The sequence below is a fragment of the Pangasianodon hypophthalmus genome, chromosome 25 (assembly GCF_027358585.1).
Source record: "Pangasianodon hypophthalmus isolate fPanHyp1 chromosome 25, fPanHyp1.pri, whole genome shotgun sequence".
Lineage (NCBI taxonomy): Eukaryota > Metazoa > Chordata > Actinopteri > Siluriformes > Pangasiidae > Pangasianodon > Pangasianodon hypophthalmus.
The window spans coordinates 12,818,689-12,835,031 of NC_069734.1; the positions used below are offsets into that span (position 1 = coordinate 12,818,689).

General features: G+C 38.2%; 1 protein-coding gene across 4 annotated transcripts; it reads right to left on the reverse strand.

Annotated features, from left to right (window-relative positions):
• Positions 1–61: 61 nt before the first annotated feature.
• Positions 62–13,245, reverse strand: fbxo3 (F-box protein 3). Of its 4 annotated transcripts, none has more exons than XM_026946783.3 (12): positions 13,106–13,245; positions 10,502–10,591; positions 10,200–10,363; positions 9,860–9,974; positions 9,192–9,396; positions 7,996–8,041; positions 7,608–7,692; positions 4,196–4,318; positions 1,666–1,781; positions 1,354–1,535; positions 1,044–1,128; positions 62–594 (listed from the first exon to the last, which is right to left on the reverse strand). In XM_026946783.3, exons 1-12 carry the CDS (start codon positions 13,195–13,197, stop codon positions 560–562), a joined length of 1,338 nt encoding a protein of 445 aa, XP_026802584.1. In that variant the 5' UTR covers positions 13,198–13,245; the 3' UTR covers positions 62–559. The 4 variants fall into 4 exon arrangements, with proteins under 4 accessions (XP_026802584.1, XP_026802582.1, XP_026802581.1 ...); XM_026946781.3 differs by having other exon boundaries at positions 1,345–1,535; XM_026946780.3 differs by having other exon boundaries at positions 62–1,128.
• Positions 13,246–16,343: the final 3,098 nt, after the last annotated feature.

Genomic DNA, 16,343 nt, shown 5'->3' on the forward strand with positions numbered 1-16,343 from the left:
TAAAAAAATATCCCCATACAATAAAACTTTAAATCAGTTTTTAAATCAACACTGACAAAAATAATGTTCATAGTTTTATGTTTATTTACCCAAACATAAAAAACCCACATTTACAAATAAGAGTGTACTGAACTTGAAAATCCTATTGCACTCCATAGTTTTACAACAAAAAGAAGAAGAAACATAAAATTTATTACTAGCAATAATCAGAATCTTATAATCCTTTATGTGAAGTAGTGACTAATGTTGTCTTCTCTTAGAGATGATTTACCAATGGGGTGTGTGTGTGTGTGTGTGTGTGTGTGTGTATGTGTGTGTGTGGGACATGAGAGAAAAAAAAAGTTCCAGTGTGTAAATACTCAAGGGTAAATAGACATACAGAAAAGTTCTATAAACAAGAAGTCTAGTCCAGTTCAACTGTGTGTGTGTGTGTGTGTGTGTGTGTGTGTGTGTTCTTCCCCCTTGAAATCTTGGTGGTGGTGGGGAGATGTGCCTGGTTAGGACTGTCACTTCGGTCAGTGTGCAATCACTGGATAATTTCAACTGATGTTCTCACTGATCATGTCTTTCCCCTACTACCATCTGATTCACTGACTGATAACACACAAAAAAAAAAAAACACAGACATCCAATTTAATTTTAGAATTTTGATCTGATCAAGGATTTAAATGCTTAAAACAACACCTCTTACAGAATATTATACTGTGAGACCCCTGGACTGAGTATGAAAAGCATTCTCTGCATTTTTGGTTCAGTATAAAGTTCTTGGATGATACTAATACTGAAGGCATATAAAACACAAACTTACTGTGTGTGAGAGAGACAAGAGGGGAGTAAAGTTCATGGGAGGACAGACACAAAGCCTTTGTATAGTAAACAATTATCTAAGCATTGCTCTCCTTTGCCCTTGGACTGATGCATGCATGTATATGTGTGTGTGTGTGTGTGAGTGAGAGAGAGAGAGAGAGAGAGAGAGAGAGAGAGAATATGTATGTGTCAGATGTGACGAGGACAGCGCCCTCCAGGATCAGCCATGTTCATACCATGCAGCTCTCCATCCTCATAGTTATCTGTGTCTGAGTCATTATCATTGTTGAAGACAGCAATGGGTGCCTCTCTCACAGAGCTCTGTAGTGAAAAAGAAAGAGAGAAGAGAGAGAGAGAGAGGGGAAAGAGAGAGAGAGAACAGATCTTAAGTCTTTCAAAGACCTTTTCAACTAATAATCTTCGGGCTTCTGTTGGGAGGTTTATGGGTTGTCCTTTGTTTTTTATCAGATAATATTACAACTCTTATTATTAGGATTAGATAAAGTTAAAAGGCAGTTAAAAAAGGAACAGACATACCGAGCGCACCATGGACTCACGGAAGGGCGGGCACACCATGTGGAATCTTGGGATGGAGACGTCAAAGACCTCCCCTTTGTTTTTGAGCCTATGAAAGGTGTAGTGGCCCTCCATGTACTCAGAGGTAGTGGAGAATGTTGTGCAGCTGGCATACTCATGAACTTTACCAGGGGTCATCACTGGGAACTCCCCTATACACACATATGCACAGACACACACATTTGAGCTGAACTGGTTCTAAAGTATAGTTTCAGTTGTCTTTTATCACATATAAACTATATACTACACTGTAAACTGTATACTACACATCTACTGTCTCACCCACAACACCAGGACCTTGGACCTCCTCCACATTCCCATTCGCATTGGTGATTTTCCAGTAGCGACTATCCAACTGGCACGCGCTCTCGGGCAGTGCTGACTTCGCCATCTCAATCCTTATGAATAAACACAAACATGAAAAGGATTAAGGGCTCTGTAAATTATTATTACACATATGTGCAGGAGTGGGCTATGTAATTTAACACATATATTGAATGAGGTTCAAGTAAAATTGCTTCAGGGTCCTGAGGCAAAGCCAGAATCGCTACTCTAAGGTATATTAAACAGAACACACAGGATATATAGGTTGCGGCATTTGTAGAGTTTACGTCCTGTATATTCTAATCTAATAGTGCTTTTCTACAGGATAGCAAGGTAGGGTTACTAATACCAAATCTAGAACTGTCTGTACAGTGTATAGGTTATGTATTATGTATAAATAATGTTTTTGTTAATTCAGTGCACTCTTCTGTAAAGAAGATGTACCCATGGTCTGAAAGATAAGAAACAAGCAAGTACTCATTTGCCATGGTTACAGCTCAATATAAATTCATAAATTTATCCATAAAATATTATTTTTCCAACCTTTTAGCTGACTGTAAAGGCCCGATACTATTAATTAACTAACGATGTCAAATTTATGTATTTCAATATTGTTCAATATTTTGGTATTAAATCCTCACTGTGCTTGATTATCTCTGAATACGGCCCATTAAGTCTATGAGTGAGCTAAGTCGACAGGTACTCTTGACTTGGTAAGAAGATAATGCACAAGGCATTGTGCAAAGTGATCTTTCTGCAATGCTGCCACTCGAGCAGAACCTGAATCAGACCAGAACCGGTCTGATTTGAAATTTTCACATTTTCTTGGCTCTGACAAATCTGTCCAGATTGTGTTCTTAACTTCCTTTTTCATTCTAATGGGCTCAGTGAAGCCAAAATATATGTGATATAAACCAGATTTAAACTGGATATAAACTAGATTTTAAGACTTCATCAAAAGCAACCATCATTCTGTAATTCCCTGGTTCGGATAAACCCACCTGACAATGCTCTAGAAACCTGTTTGCTGTGAACTTTAAAGGGTAGGTTCATGGAATTTGTTTAGCATTTCCTCACACACCAAATAAAAAAATTTATGTTTGCAATAATATATTGACACCCATCCAAGAAGAGGATAGTGAAGACTATCAAATATTCCTTTTCAAAAGATCTTTGCACTCCAAAAGAGTAGGCAAACATGTTAGACTTTATACAGTTTGAAGGCATCCATTCAGACTTTGCAGAGACCCATTAACTATGCTTTACTTTTTTTTCTTTAATTTGTTAGCATTGCAGTCCTCTTTGTTAAGGAAATAGCTATTTATTTTTCTGTACTTCACAACACAAATCTTAGATTTTTCCTTTTAATTCTATTACTGCTGATTTAAAACACCAGCTTCTTTTCTGGAAAGCTGTTATTTAAAACAAATACTTACTAAAGATATCTTTTTTTTTTTTTAAATTAAGACTAATTGTAATAGTGGAACTTCGACTCTTCCTTGTTTCCGGAGGAGTTTGTTCCTGGAACAGTTTGTTAGAGAACATGCCTAAACAGACAACATTGTGAAGACCAATAGCTATCAAAACAGTTCTGGAATCAATCAGGGTCTGGTTATAAACATATCCCAAACTTTAAACATCCCACACAGAAATATTAAATATATTATTATTATAAAATGGAATGAATATGGCACATCTGTGACTCTGCCTAGATGAGGCTGCCAGACAAAAGAGGCTAAGTGTTTCCAGAAACCAGGACCAGAAACCAGGACCTTAAGCATACTGCCAAAGCCTCTGCAGCAATGTGTGTATGGGTGTGGGTAGGTGAAAACCTGCATTTCTTTTCATTTTATCGTTCATCAACCTCAAGTTTTAAATAAACAGTTTTGTTTTTTAGAAGCAGTGGGAACAAATAATGTTTGGGAAAGGTTTAGGCGTTGAAACTTCTGGCATCCAGAACTTGCCAAGTAATTCTAGAGACATTTCACTATTCATCAGTGATTTATGAGGAAAGTCCTTTTTGGTATAACACCACTGATTTCATAATGTACGAATCACAAGAAGTTACAAAATAGTTGAAATCTGGCATCACTTAACATGAAACCAGTCAGGGAAAGCTTTTTAGACCTCCATTTTAATTAGATGAAATCCTATCTTAAGGACTGTACACTGAATGTCTTGCTGATGCACTGCAACGGTTAAACAGATGCTTACAGCAGGCAGACGCTTCATTAGTTAACTCTGTGACCCTGTCCTGAATAGGCAGCATTTTACGTACTTATACATAGCTTGTAGTACTTACATATATATATAGCTTTCTTTTGTATTTTATTTTAATTTCAATTATTTCGTGTGCTTCAAGAACTCTTTAAACCTGTTACAGCTTGTAGAGGTACGGCTTGTAAAAGACAGATTCAAACATTCCTTTTTAAGCTTAACAGAATATTTAGAAATGTCATTAGCAGATGAGCAGTGTTCTGTGTTTTACCTGATTCTGTATGTGAAGAAGAAGTGTGGTGGGTGGACAGAGCTGAGCTCAGGCAGGAAAGAAGTGGAGACTGAGACGGTTATGTTATCAGTGGTGGCCACACACTTCTTATCATGGATGTACCTAAACAACATCCAACAAATAAAAACCTTTTATTTATTATTTAAATTTTTATTGAAGTAGCCATTAGTGTTACTATTGCTTTTACAACATGTTTGTTCCTCATGCAGCACCCTGTTTACAGCTTTTAATGCATCTTGTTAATTGCAAAACCCATATTCTTCAAATTAAAATTGTGAGAAAAACGTAAATTGAGCAAATTATGCCATAATCTTTGCACAACTACTAACTTTTATGAACAGTGCCCCGAAAATTATTGGTACCCTTCATGAAAATGAGCAAAAACGATTCCCTGTTTCCCTTGGGTATAAATATAAGGATGCACACATGTAAAATCCTTTTGTCATTTGTTACCATGGAGAAAAAAACTGAAGGGACAGGTAATTTTTGTCCTGCATATATCAGGCCATGGATATAAAAAAACAAAACAAGTTATAATCATCATTAAAGGAATACTCCAGCCTGAGTAATGGACTCAATGATTCTGGTGCCAGCTGTAGCAGCGGGGGTGTGGTTGAGTGTCAGCTGTGCACGGAGAGGAGATGCGTTGAACCGTCAGGTAACGCATGACGATTCTCACCTGTGTCTGATTATCACAGGTCTACTTGTGTGTTCCTTTGCGCTTTCAGTATCTGTCGTAACCTTAGACAGAGACAGAGCTGGCTAAAGTTACGAAACACACACACATGCACGGAGCGTGAATCTGAACTTGAAAGAGACGACAGCTGTAAGATATCAAGGCAGCATTTTGTTTTCTGTTGAGTTATAAAAAGTGCACTAAGAAGCACTGACAAAGAATGACCAGCGTGATGGTCTTGATGGAGGTATTAGCATGAAAGCTGAAGCATTGGAAGCTGATCTGTTTGAGCAGAGTGTACAGATGAAGAGGTGAGAAAGCTGGAGAGACTACAGGACTAAAGGACTGCTGCATTGCTCTCTTTAGGTAGAGAAGTAGCAAGCTTAATTCTACAGGCTAAAAAGTAAAACTCAGAATTTAATTCCAAAATAATTCTTGGACATCACTGAAATTTACATGTTAATTATAAAGCATGCTATCCAAGTCGTTTAGGGTGGATTTTTCCATTAAGCACAGTTAGATTCATAACAGAAATGTTTCACATGTCAGAAACAAAGTACAAAGTTTTAGAATTAGGTTGTCAAATTAGGCTGTTAGGTTGGTTCTTGTGGTTGTCAAATTTCAAAATCAAACACAACACCTGCTAAATGCCACTTTCATAATAACAGGCTTTAGGGAAAGTGGTATGAGAAAGAAGCCAACATGAGACATGAGAGCAAAATAAAACTTTTCGGTCATGCATGTCATCAGCATGTTTGAAAAAGGAAACATGCTGATCCACCACCATATATTACAGTGGATATCACTGATGCTTTCAGCTGTTTGAGTTCTACGTATCAGGATATTTCAGCCCAAAAGCTTATTGCTTCTGTCAGGAGGTTCAGACTTTGGAGCTTTCAACAACATGATGAGCCAAACATACTTCCAAATCAACATAGACTTGGTTCAAGAAAGAAAAAAATCTGTTTTACAATGACCATCTTAGTCCCTAGATTTGAACCTCCCTGAAAACCTGTGGTCTGTGGTTTTGACCTACTACTGGCCTCTGATCAGGGCTGTGTCTCCTTGCTTGTGTTGCTCTGTTTTAGGCCCACTGCTCTTTCCTTTATATATGCTACCTCTGGGCAAACTTATTAGTAAGCATGGTATTAGCTTCCACTGTTATGCTGATGACACACAGTTGTATGTTTCAGCAAAGCCATGAGAAACACCAGCTTAATAAAGTTGAGGAATGTGTAAAGGACATTAGAAACTGGATGCTTATTAACTTTCTCTTATTTAATTATGACATAATAACTCTGGATAGCCTTTCTGATTCATCATGTGCAGCAGTAAAAGACCTTGGTGTGATTATTGACTCCAGTCTTTCATTTGAAGCTCATGTAGATACTATTATTAGAATAGCCTTCTTTCATTTCAGAAATATTGCTAAGAAATATAATGTCACTACACGATGCAGAAAAATTTGTTCCTGCTTTTGTTACCTCTAGGTTGGATTATTCTAATGCCTTGCTGTCTGAATGTTCCAGTAGATGCATAAACAAGCTCCAGTTAGTCCAGAATGCAGCAGCGAGAGTCCTTAATAGAACCAGAAGATATGACCACATCACCCCTATCTTATCAACCCTGCATTGGCTCCCAATCAAAAAACAAATCACAGTACCCGAGTGAACTTTTGGTCTTTTATGATCCGCCATGCCTACTTCGATCAAAAGGTGCAGGCTATTTGTTGGTACCTCGAATAGCAAAGGCTCCAGCAGGAGGGTAGAGCTTTCTCTTACAACGCCCCACAGTTATGGAACAGCCTTCCAATTAGTGACCGGGGCCCAGACACAGTCTCAGTGTTTAAGTCTAGGCTGAAAGCATATTTGCTTAGTCAAGCCTTTTGTGAATAGTATTTTCTTAGATAAAGGAGCAGGACTGGAGGGTTCACAGGCATAGAGTGTTGTGGTGAACTAGGATGTTTGGATGCTGTCGCCTCATATAGTCTCAGGGAGTTTTTCTTGCCACCGTCGCCTCTGGCTTGCTCATTAGGGATAAATTCAGATATTTCAATTTGTTTTGGTTTAATTTAATTTGAATCTATTTAATTATGTAAAGCTTTGTGACAATGTCCATTGTTAAAAGCGCTATATAAATAAAACTGAATTGAGTCGAATTGGTCTGAATTGAGAGACAAGGCCACATATATAAACCTAGGAATATAAAGGGGCTTACAATGTTAGATTACAATCTGCTTAGATGAATGGACCAAGACCCCTCTACAGGTTAAACTGTTGTTAAACATTACAGGTAAAGACTTTGCACTGTTATTCTCTCCAGGGCAGGCATCACAAAATATTAATTGTGTCTATAATTTTGAAACCAGTATTTTGTAGAAAAAAACTGCACTAGTTAAAATTATGTTTAAATAAATCTATACAATGTCCCTGAATGTTTGAGCTCTGTACAAACATTAATTTTTGTTCAAGTTCATGAAGAGCGGCAGTAATTCTAGAGGGCACTGCAACTTTGAAACATACAGTGTTATCATGTGTTTATTTTCTGCTTAAGTGTGTCTTTACCATTAACGTTTCATTCATATTTTTATGAACATGATGACTCTTAATGTCACCTGTCCAGGGACAGCAGATGAAATCTACCAGATAGCCTAGTGCACAGATAACTGTTGCCAATAATAAATGCATGCACACGCATACATGCACACACACACACTTGAATATCTGGTCCCGGATGATGGGGTATTCTCCGGTCACCACGTTCTGAACGTATGAGGTAAACCACTCAGTAAAGTTGGACCCTGGAAGAGTAAGACAACACGAGAGAGCAACATAAGATCAATTAACTGAAAGGTTACAGAGACTTGGTTAATATAATCTGGCAAACACATCATATCCTCACACAGCATTTGAGTTGCAGCCCAAAAGGAAGACTTAGCATGAAAACATAAAAACAAAAATACGATTAACAACCACAGCATTATCTAGTATTGTGGCTGCTCCATATTTATATCTAGTATTGTGGTCGATATCTAGCTTATCAGACATGTGAAAGCAATCAAAATACTAAATTGTGCTGTACACACCCAATACCAGTGCCCTACCTGTGATGAACATATCAATAGCAGACGGATCTTGTGCTAGTTGATCCTGAAAAAAAAGACAAAAAAAAAGAGACATGTGTTCCATTGGTCAAGTGCACAAAAACTTCAGTGCTATTAGCAAAGTGAACAAACCTGAGCTTCTCTTATTACTAATTTAGTAATATATTTAGTAAGAACCTTTCATGGATGTAGACATTGTGGTTAAGGGGCTTGTGTACTTCAGTCAAGCTCAGTATATTTACTTACAAGTTATCAAGACACAGCCAAGGTTGCAGAGGTGTCCAGTATGGGGGGCTAGAGAAAACATCCCTGTTATTTGCAAATAATGTTCTCTTGGACAGTTTTGCTGCTGCGTGCGAGTCCGAGGCCATGATCCTCTCCCAGAAAAGAGCGAGATGTTCTCTTCAGGTAAGGGGAGAGACCTTGTCTCTAATGTAGGACTCTAAGTACCTTTGGGTCTTATTCACAGCTGATGGAAAAGTAGAGGGTGACATCAACCTATGGATTATAGTCACTATACCAGTCTATTGTGGTGAAGCAGGAGCTCAGTAGGTATATAGTTGAGTTGAGGATCCATCTGCTGTGCGTGTGTGTGTATTCGCTAGTCAGTGAATAAACAAACCAAGTGCACTCTAAGTGCATATATCATACTAATCATCTGACAGGTGCTAGAAATTCTTGGTGGGTTTGTTGTTTTTACTCTAATCAGGCAATGCTAAAATATTTTTTTGAACTTGCTGGGTGTGTTGTGTGCATTTGCTAATATAAAATTTCTCTTTGTGTGCCTTCTGAAACAGAAGGCTCTTTGTATATGCAAATACCCTGATAAGAATTTGTTATATTTTGCTGTGTGATTGCTAAAGAGAGAATGTGTATCAAAAAGTTAACAATGTTACCTACTCTGGTAGTATTTGGAGGCAGGAAGGCAACCAGTGATATGCAAGACAAATGTCTGCATATAATGCTGACTGCTGAGATTGATTTCTGTGTGTCTAGTCCAACAGCTAGTCTGGCATCAGAAAACACCAGAACAGTGGGAGAGAGGGAGGAAATCTTTTCCCCTCTTGCAACAAAATGTAAGCATTTTGGCAACATTGTAATGAAGAAAGACAAAAAGAAAGAAAGCAAGCTTAGGTCATACAGTGTGTTATTTTTACAGTATGGGAAACTACTAAAGAGAGAGAGAGCACTCTAACCGGACAATGGTAGAAGATCTCGCTGCGCGTGCGTCCCTCTGTGCTTTCTAAGGCCATGTACTGACTCAGTCCTGTGTGAAAGCAGAAGGTGAGGGGAAGACACTGCCTCATGCCCTTCCTCTGCTGGAATCCCCCCGCTGCTGTCTCAATGTCCAACAGGTCCTCTGAGCGATAGTGATTGGACAAGGCCATGCTGCCCATCAACCTGGGGGGAGGAGCACATTATCAGACTCACACTACTGAGACATTTACTGCGTGCTGAATTAAGAGTTTCACGTTCTTCTCTGCCTTGTAACAGTGATCTAATATCTTTCTCATCAGTTAACATCTCATCAGTGCAATTGACCTCAACCTCAGCTTTAGACAAGCCAAATTACTGTGACAGATATTTTCTGACTGTCATTTAAAATATTTCAGTTTTCAACATTCTTTAAAAAAAAAAAAAAAGTCTTGCTTTTTCCAGGGAAGAGTTAAAATACCTTCCTCATAACCTTTTTTGAAGGTTGGGTAATGCTGGAGGGATAATGGACTTATTAATTTTATTAACTTTATTAACTTTTGTTATGTACATTTGAACTGATTATATACTATGTGTAAATGCTTTGTGCATGTTTCAATGGCAAAGTAGTAATTCTTATTTTTGTATTTCTCAGTAGGGCATGTCTCACCCCGGCACCACCAATTTCTGTCCATTATGTATCCTGTAGGAACAGCGGTAGTCGTTGGGGAGCTTGCAGCCGATTTGGGCTTCAATCGCATCCAGTTCTTCCTCTTTTGCGCCCTCTGTTGTCAGAGAATAAGACATGACACTTCTATTTGATGTGATCTGTTAGTAAGTTTGTCATCCTGTTTAATTATATTCACTGTAACAAGGTGCATAGGAGATCATTTCTGGTGTACGATTTCAAAAAAGCAGTGATAATCCCTCAGAATTATCAGACATCAGCTGTAGGAAGTTGAGCTAATACTTATAACATTAATATGAAGTGAGAGGATGGCTGGCTGCACCTTTGAGGGAGGCAATCATTCGTGGGCATTTCTGGCCCAGGTAGGACTTCAGGTCATCCCAGGCTTTCTTCAGTGTGCTGTAGTAATCTATGTAGCGACCAAGGTCAGCGTAAAAGTCATGGAACAATTCCCGCCAGCTCTGCCCTCTCTGCCCCTTATCGGCTCTAAGAAGGGAAACAAGCATCTTAGACGTCATAATCAAAATGGGCTAAAATACACAGTGATCAAGAGTAAAAAGGAGAACTGCTCAGGGTGATATACTGAGTAAAGCTGCTTGTTGAACAGTTGTTTGGTGAACTTACTCTGTGAGAAGCCAGTGCTTCTGGCAAAGCCTCTTCCATAAAGGGTTATGACCTGTCAGCTCATTCAGGCGCCGGCTTACAAGACTGCAACTGAGAGTGGAAAAAAAACAAGGAGACAATGTCAGACCTCAATATTCCATTTTTAACCTTATGTTTTTGTTACGAAGACTCAGAGAGCCTGCAATATAATGTAACGTCGTCATTTGAAACAAGATTGTTTTAAACCGTTGGCAAGGGTAATAACCTTCATTAATATCTGAGTGCCTACAATGGTGATACTTTAATAAATGTTTTATTAATATAAATCTATCAAGCTGTGTGATATTGACAAAAACAGCACAAAAGTTGCAGTTACACTCATCAAAACTGATACATGGTACTGCTGGATTAAACATCAGCAAAGCAGTTTGGATAGTGTTTGCATTCAATAAATTAATGTGCAGACATGGACCTTTATTACTTGTCCTTCAGCTGAATAACAGGCACATTTACCTACAAAAGGCATCATGCTTTGAGGAACTGGATGTGGTGAACCACATGCCCAGGCTACTCGAAGATTTTAACTCCAATTAAATGTTCACTAAAACACATCAGATTTGATTTTATTTATTTTAGTAGCCTGTTTTTCAGTGATTTATTTTTCTTAGTGGTCTGTTTATTTGAATTTTGTTATATCCTTTCATTATATTCCTTCCAGCACCTTAGAGCACACTGCACTTTAATTAAATCTGACTGAGACAGTCAGATTATTTTATTTCAAGTTTTCACTTGCGTATGTCTTCTGCCATTTTTTGAGGATATCAAAAAGAACATGTTTATTTTCAGAACTTGGGACACAAGCGCATTTAATTCAGCTTCACTGATTTCCCCCCTCTCTCCATTTACTTTGACCTTGGGTCTTGAATGGCTTTAGCCTACTAAAGTTTTCATTTTATTGGCTCACTATTGTAACACCTGCATAAACTAGGGCATTTGATGTACGTGAGGGTAAACCGGGGTGTGTTGTATACATCCAACATGTAAGTAAGACAGTAGTGGATGGCACTTTGTGTTCACAACAGCTGAAGCTGTTCAACATTTCAGCTCAAATCACTGAATGTTTTAATGTGGTATGACAGTTTCATTAGTCGCTCATACATCATTCCGACAATCAAATCTGCTCTAGTGTCTACTTAGATAAATAAGGGCTTACATGATTATGCTATGCCTTACAATACATTAAACAACCCAATTCAATTCTATTTGTATAGCACTTTTAACAATGGACATTGTCACAAAGCAGCTTTACAGAAATATATAAATTCTGTATATAAGTTTTAAACTATTAAATTCATAAATTTATCCATAATGAGCAAGCCAGAGGCGACGGTGGCAAAGCAAAACTCCCTGAGAGGATACGAGGAAGAAACCTTGAGAGGAACCAAACTCAAAAGGGAACCCATCCTCATCTGGGTAACGGATAGTGCGATTATAAATAAATCCCTTCTATAACTGTGTACTGTGTACATGGTCAAAACGTGAAATTGTGTAAACAAGAAATTCGTTATAGTTTTCACATGAAGGCTTATGGTCTAAACCAGAGAACTTTGGTTTGTCAAAATTATTATTATTATTATTACTATTATTATTATGCCAATAAAACAACTTTATTTAAAAAAAAAACACAATAAAACATGTTGTTTTTTGCATATTGCAGGCTTCTGAAATATCAATATAGCAAAGTTCAAAATGATGATGATAAACCAGTAAAGGATCAAATTATTTGCTTTAAATTGGTTTATCATGTCATTTAGTAGAAAAAGGCAGCCAGAAAGGTAGTGTTAGATATCTATATATATATCTTTCAACTTTTTTATTGTTAGTCTATTATGAAAACTAAACAGTTAACACTGATCTTAATTGTTTATGAAACATAAATAAAATCATGTCAGTAAGTGCTGACATTAGACAATAAAGGACACAATATTTGTGAGATTTATTGTGATGGGAGACATGTAGTTAGCAGCATACTACCGTACTGTGTAGTGTAGCATAATACAGTCCGCGTACTGTTCAGTACGGTAATGTGTGGTATGGATGTGCTGTGGCCAGCGCCAGTGTTTTTAATGGCTAACTAGCTAACAGCACCCATAATGCAGCGACCATACCAGGATAAGTGTTCAGAGAGTAAATGAAAGTAAAACGCTATCGGCCATCTCGCATTAACTAATCCGCAGTGCTTTCAGTTCCTCGGTCCCTGAGTCAGCTTGTTTACATCTCAGCTTGTTTACATCTGCGACGGTGCTCGGCTGGTTTCCAGAGCCGCACAGTGCACAGCTAACGAGCTCGCTGTTGCTTCTGTGCGTTAGCTAAACGGGGCTCTTCACACTGATGCGATGCCTGCAAGACTGTCATTAACAAACCTAAGCATAGTCACTGAAAAACAGCACTTATACAGTGTCTGACTACAACCTCACCATTTCAGTGCTCTGAGAAACATAATAAGCTAGCTTGCTACTTCTCCAGAAAGATAGCCAGCTAGCCGAAAACTTTGCAGAAACTCTGAGGAACTTGGTGTTTAAAAATGCCTAACTGCACAAACTCGGAAAGGCGATAACCGCTCACCTGACCAAATCTCTGAAGTCAAGAAACGACAGAATCAATAGCAAAGGGTCGGACGGTAAACTGTCCAAGCTGAGCACAGTGGCTGCCGCCATCTTGGTACGTGATTATGAAGCCCCGCCCACATCACTTTGACACACGAGTGGGCGTGTCTTTGTCCACGCCTGCCTTCCGTTTGCATTTGTAAACACGGGTGACGTCACCAGATCTTAACACTAATATAATAATTATTGATTATAATAATTAATATAATAATTAATAATGATATTATTACATTAGCTGTTATTTTTTTTTGGATATTATTAATTTGAAAAGGGTCTGGACAATAACAAACAAATACTTTATAAGTAATAACATTTGAGAGGAATCCTGTAAAATGTTTTGTTCTCTAACTTTCTGTCAGGAACCTTTGCTCAATACAAATTGAGCTGCAAGATGTAATTTTATTTTCTGTACATGATAACATTGATTGCAATAATATTAATTATTTTATCATACAACTGTTACTTGGGAAGTATCATATTCATGTGAGAAAATGGACTAAAGCTAAGCCAACTTTTGAACAGTTTATAAACAAGGTTAAGCAGTATAGATCTGCTTTTAATGGCATTAGAAACAAAAAAATTGTATTGTAAATTGTAATTTAACCCCGGCACAGTTGTATTTTTTATTGTTTTGTTGGTTTGTTAACATATGTTGTGAGATGTATAGATTTGTATTAATCTTGTATATGATTTAATAAAAGTTGATTTAAAAGAGTTATATTAGCTATTATTTTACTGCCACATGATTGGTTGATTGGATAATTGCATAAATGAGCAGGTGTTCTTATTAAAGTGGCCAGTAAGTATAAATGCTCTAAACATAAGGTATACACATGATAGTGTTTTAGAAACTGTAAAGTGCACTACACATCCAGTAGACCATCATTTGGGGCTCAGTTGCAGAAAAGGAGAGGATTCTCTAATTTCCCCTTGGGATCAATAAAGTGTTATTCTGTGTAAGTACTTACATATAATATCATTTTCAGGAAATATATTTAATCATAAATTATATTTTTTACATGTGTATTTTTTGCTTTTGAAAATGTAAATATATGAAAAATTCCAGTATTTAACATGAATGAAATACCTGTGCACTCATTGCTGATGTGCAGGAACTTAAGTCCAGCTTCAGGACAGAACCTATGCAGTAAAAGTTATTTATTTATTTATTTATTTATTTATTTATTTATTTATTTATTTATTTATACCTTGCAATATAATATGAATTCAATTCAATTCATTTCAATTATATTTGTATAGCACTTTTAACAATGGACAGTGTCACAAAGCAGCTTTACAGAAATAAATGGATTCACAAAAATATATTGTAAATATGTGAATTTATCCCTAATGAGCAAGCCAGAGGCAACGGTGGCAAGGAAAAACTCCCTGAGACAATATGAGGAAGAAACCTTGAGAGGAACCAGGCTCAAAAGGGAACCCATCCTCATCTGGGTGCAACGGATAGTGCAATTATAAATAAATCCCTTCTATTATTGTGTACTATAAGGACAAATAGTGCAATTGTGCAACCAATAAATTCATCACAGTTTTCGCAAGAAGTCTGGTTGGTTAAAATCTATCCACTGTCCACTGATGGAGTCCTGAGTATGAAGGTGCTTGTAGCAACTGCAGCCCCAAAGCTACTACAGCAATCGCAGTCCCAAGCCATTACATTACAGCTCCCCATATGTGATCCCCAAGCCATCTCCACAGCCCCCAGGTGGCACCATCCCCAGCAATCCAAATAGTTCTTCAGGCCATCCATATGGGGCCACCCCCAGCAGCAGCGAGCGAACTCAACCGATGAGAACTCCAACCAGAAGTAGGGCATCAGGATGGGTCAGGCAGCGAGGAGGAGCAGAAGGGGTCAGGATCACTGGCATCTCTGGCATCTCAGAAGTAACATGTGTAGCTCGACAGGGAGAGAGAAAGAGATGGAGAGAAAGGAAGAGATTGTTAGGTGAGCTTTTGTCCTCTAATGGTTAAGCAAAATGTACTTTGCATGCAGAGTGCAAGCAGGGACTACTATGCAAGACTAGCTATGACAGCATAACTAAAAAGGAGAGCCAGAAGCTAACACAGACATGAGGGCACCCTGGGACATAAAGCAGCCAGCCACTCCACCATCGACAAACCTGAGTGAACGTGTGAGAGTGGGGGGGCGACAGCATCCAAACATCCCAGTTCACCACAACACTCTATGCCTGTGAAACCCTCCAGACCTGCCCCTGTACCTAAGAAAAAACTATTCACAAAAGGCTTGACTAAACAAGTATGTTTTCAGCCTAGACTTAAACACTGAGACTGTGTCTGAGCCCCGGACACTAAGAGGAAGGCTGTTCCATAACTGTGGGGCTTTGTAAGAGAAAGCTCTACCCCCAATGAATAACATTTTACCAAGGATTCATCACAGGTGGTAGCCTGTCTATCACAGGTTTCAGGGTTTACTTGAATTAAAATCAAACTATATATGATGCAAATATGCTATAAGGATGTGAGGCTTTTGCTTGTTTTTCTGTCCTCAGGGGGGCAGCAGAGAACAATGTTTGCTCTTTGCTGTGGTCACTAATTTTTATGACATGTTGCTATACACATGCTATACATCAGTGGCTCATACAGAGCTCCTGTAGCTGAATGTTAGTAGCTGGACATTTGTTTCATTAATCTATAGGAAGCCCAGCCGAATGAAGTCTACTATTTTAAATGATTGCACTGTGTCAGTTAGAGTCCTAAGAGAAAAGGTGGAGTTCATTCTATGCTGGTTCCAGGATTCCCACCTTATGTGTGCACATCAGAACTGGTTTGTGTTTCATAATGTGTACTTGTGTATAGACTTTGCATTACAGGGTGACTGAATGAGAACAACCAAGCCCGTGCAACATAAGTAGGTCAAGCCTTACCTCTGAGGAATTCAGTGCTGCTGTCTGATCTCAGGTCTGAGGTTCATATTAAATGCTGCTGTCTGATCTGAGTGTCATTTTGAGTGCCGAGTCTGAGCTTAGATGTGAACATGATATTTAACACTGCTGTTTCAGTTTATGTCTCTGTGCTGATTCTGCAATTCAGTGCTGCTGTCTGATCTGAGAGTCATTTTCAGTGCTGCTGTCTGATCTGAGAGTCATTTTCAGTGCTGCTGTCTGATCTGAGAGTCATTTTCAGTGCTGCTGTCTGATCTAAGCATCATATTCAGTACT

Bases quoted from the DNA above. Each gene is read 5' to 3' on its own strand.
- fbxo3 (XM_026946779.3), bottom strand. From the start codon at position 13,197: ATGGCGGCAGCCACTGTGCTCAGCTTGGACAGTTTACCGTCCGACCCT. The intron at 7,693-7,995 runs GTAGGGCACTGG...TTACTCTTCCAG, and splicing joins TATTGATATGTTCATCACAG to GGTCCAACTTTACTGAGTGG. The intron at 1,536-1,665 runs GTGAGACAGTAG...ATGTGTGTATAG, and splicing joins CCAAGGTCCTGGTGTTGTGG to GGGAGTTCCCAGTGATGACC.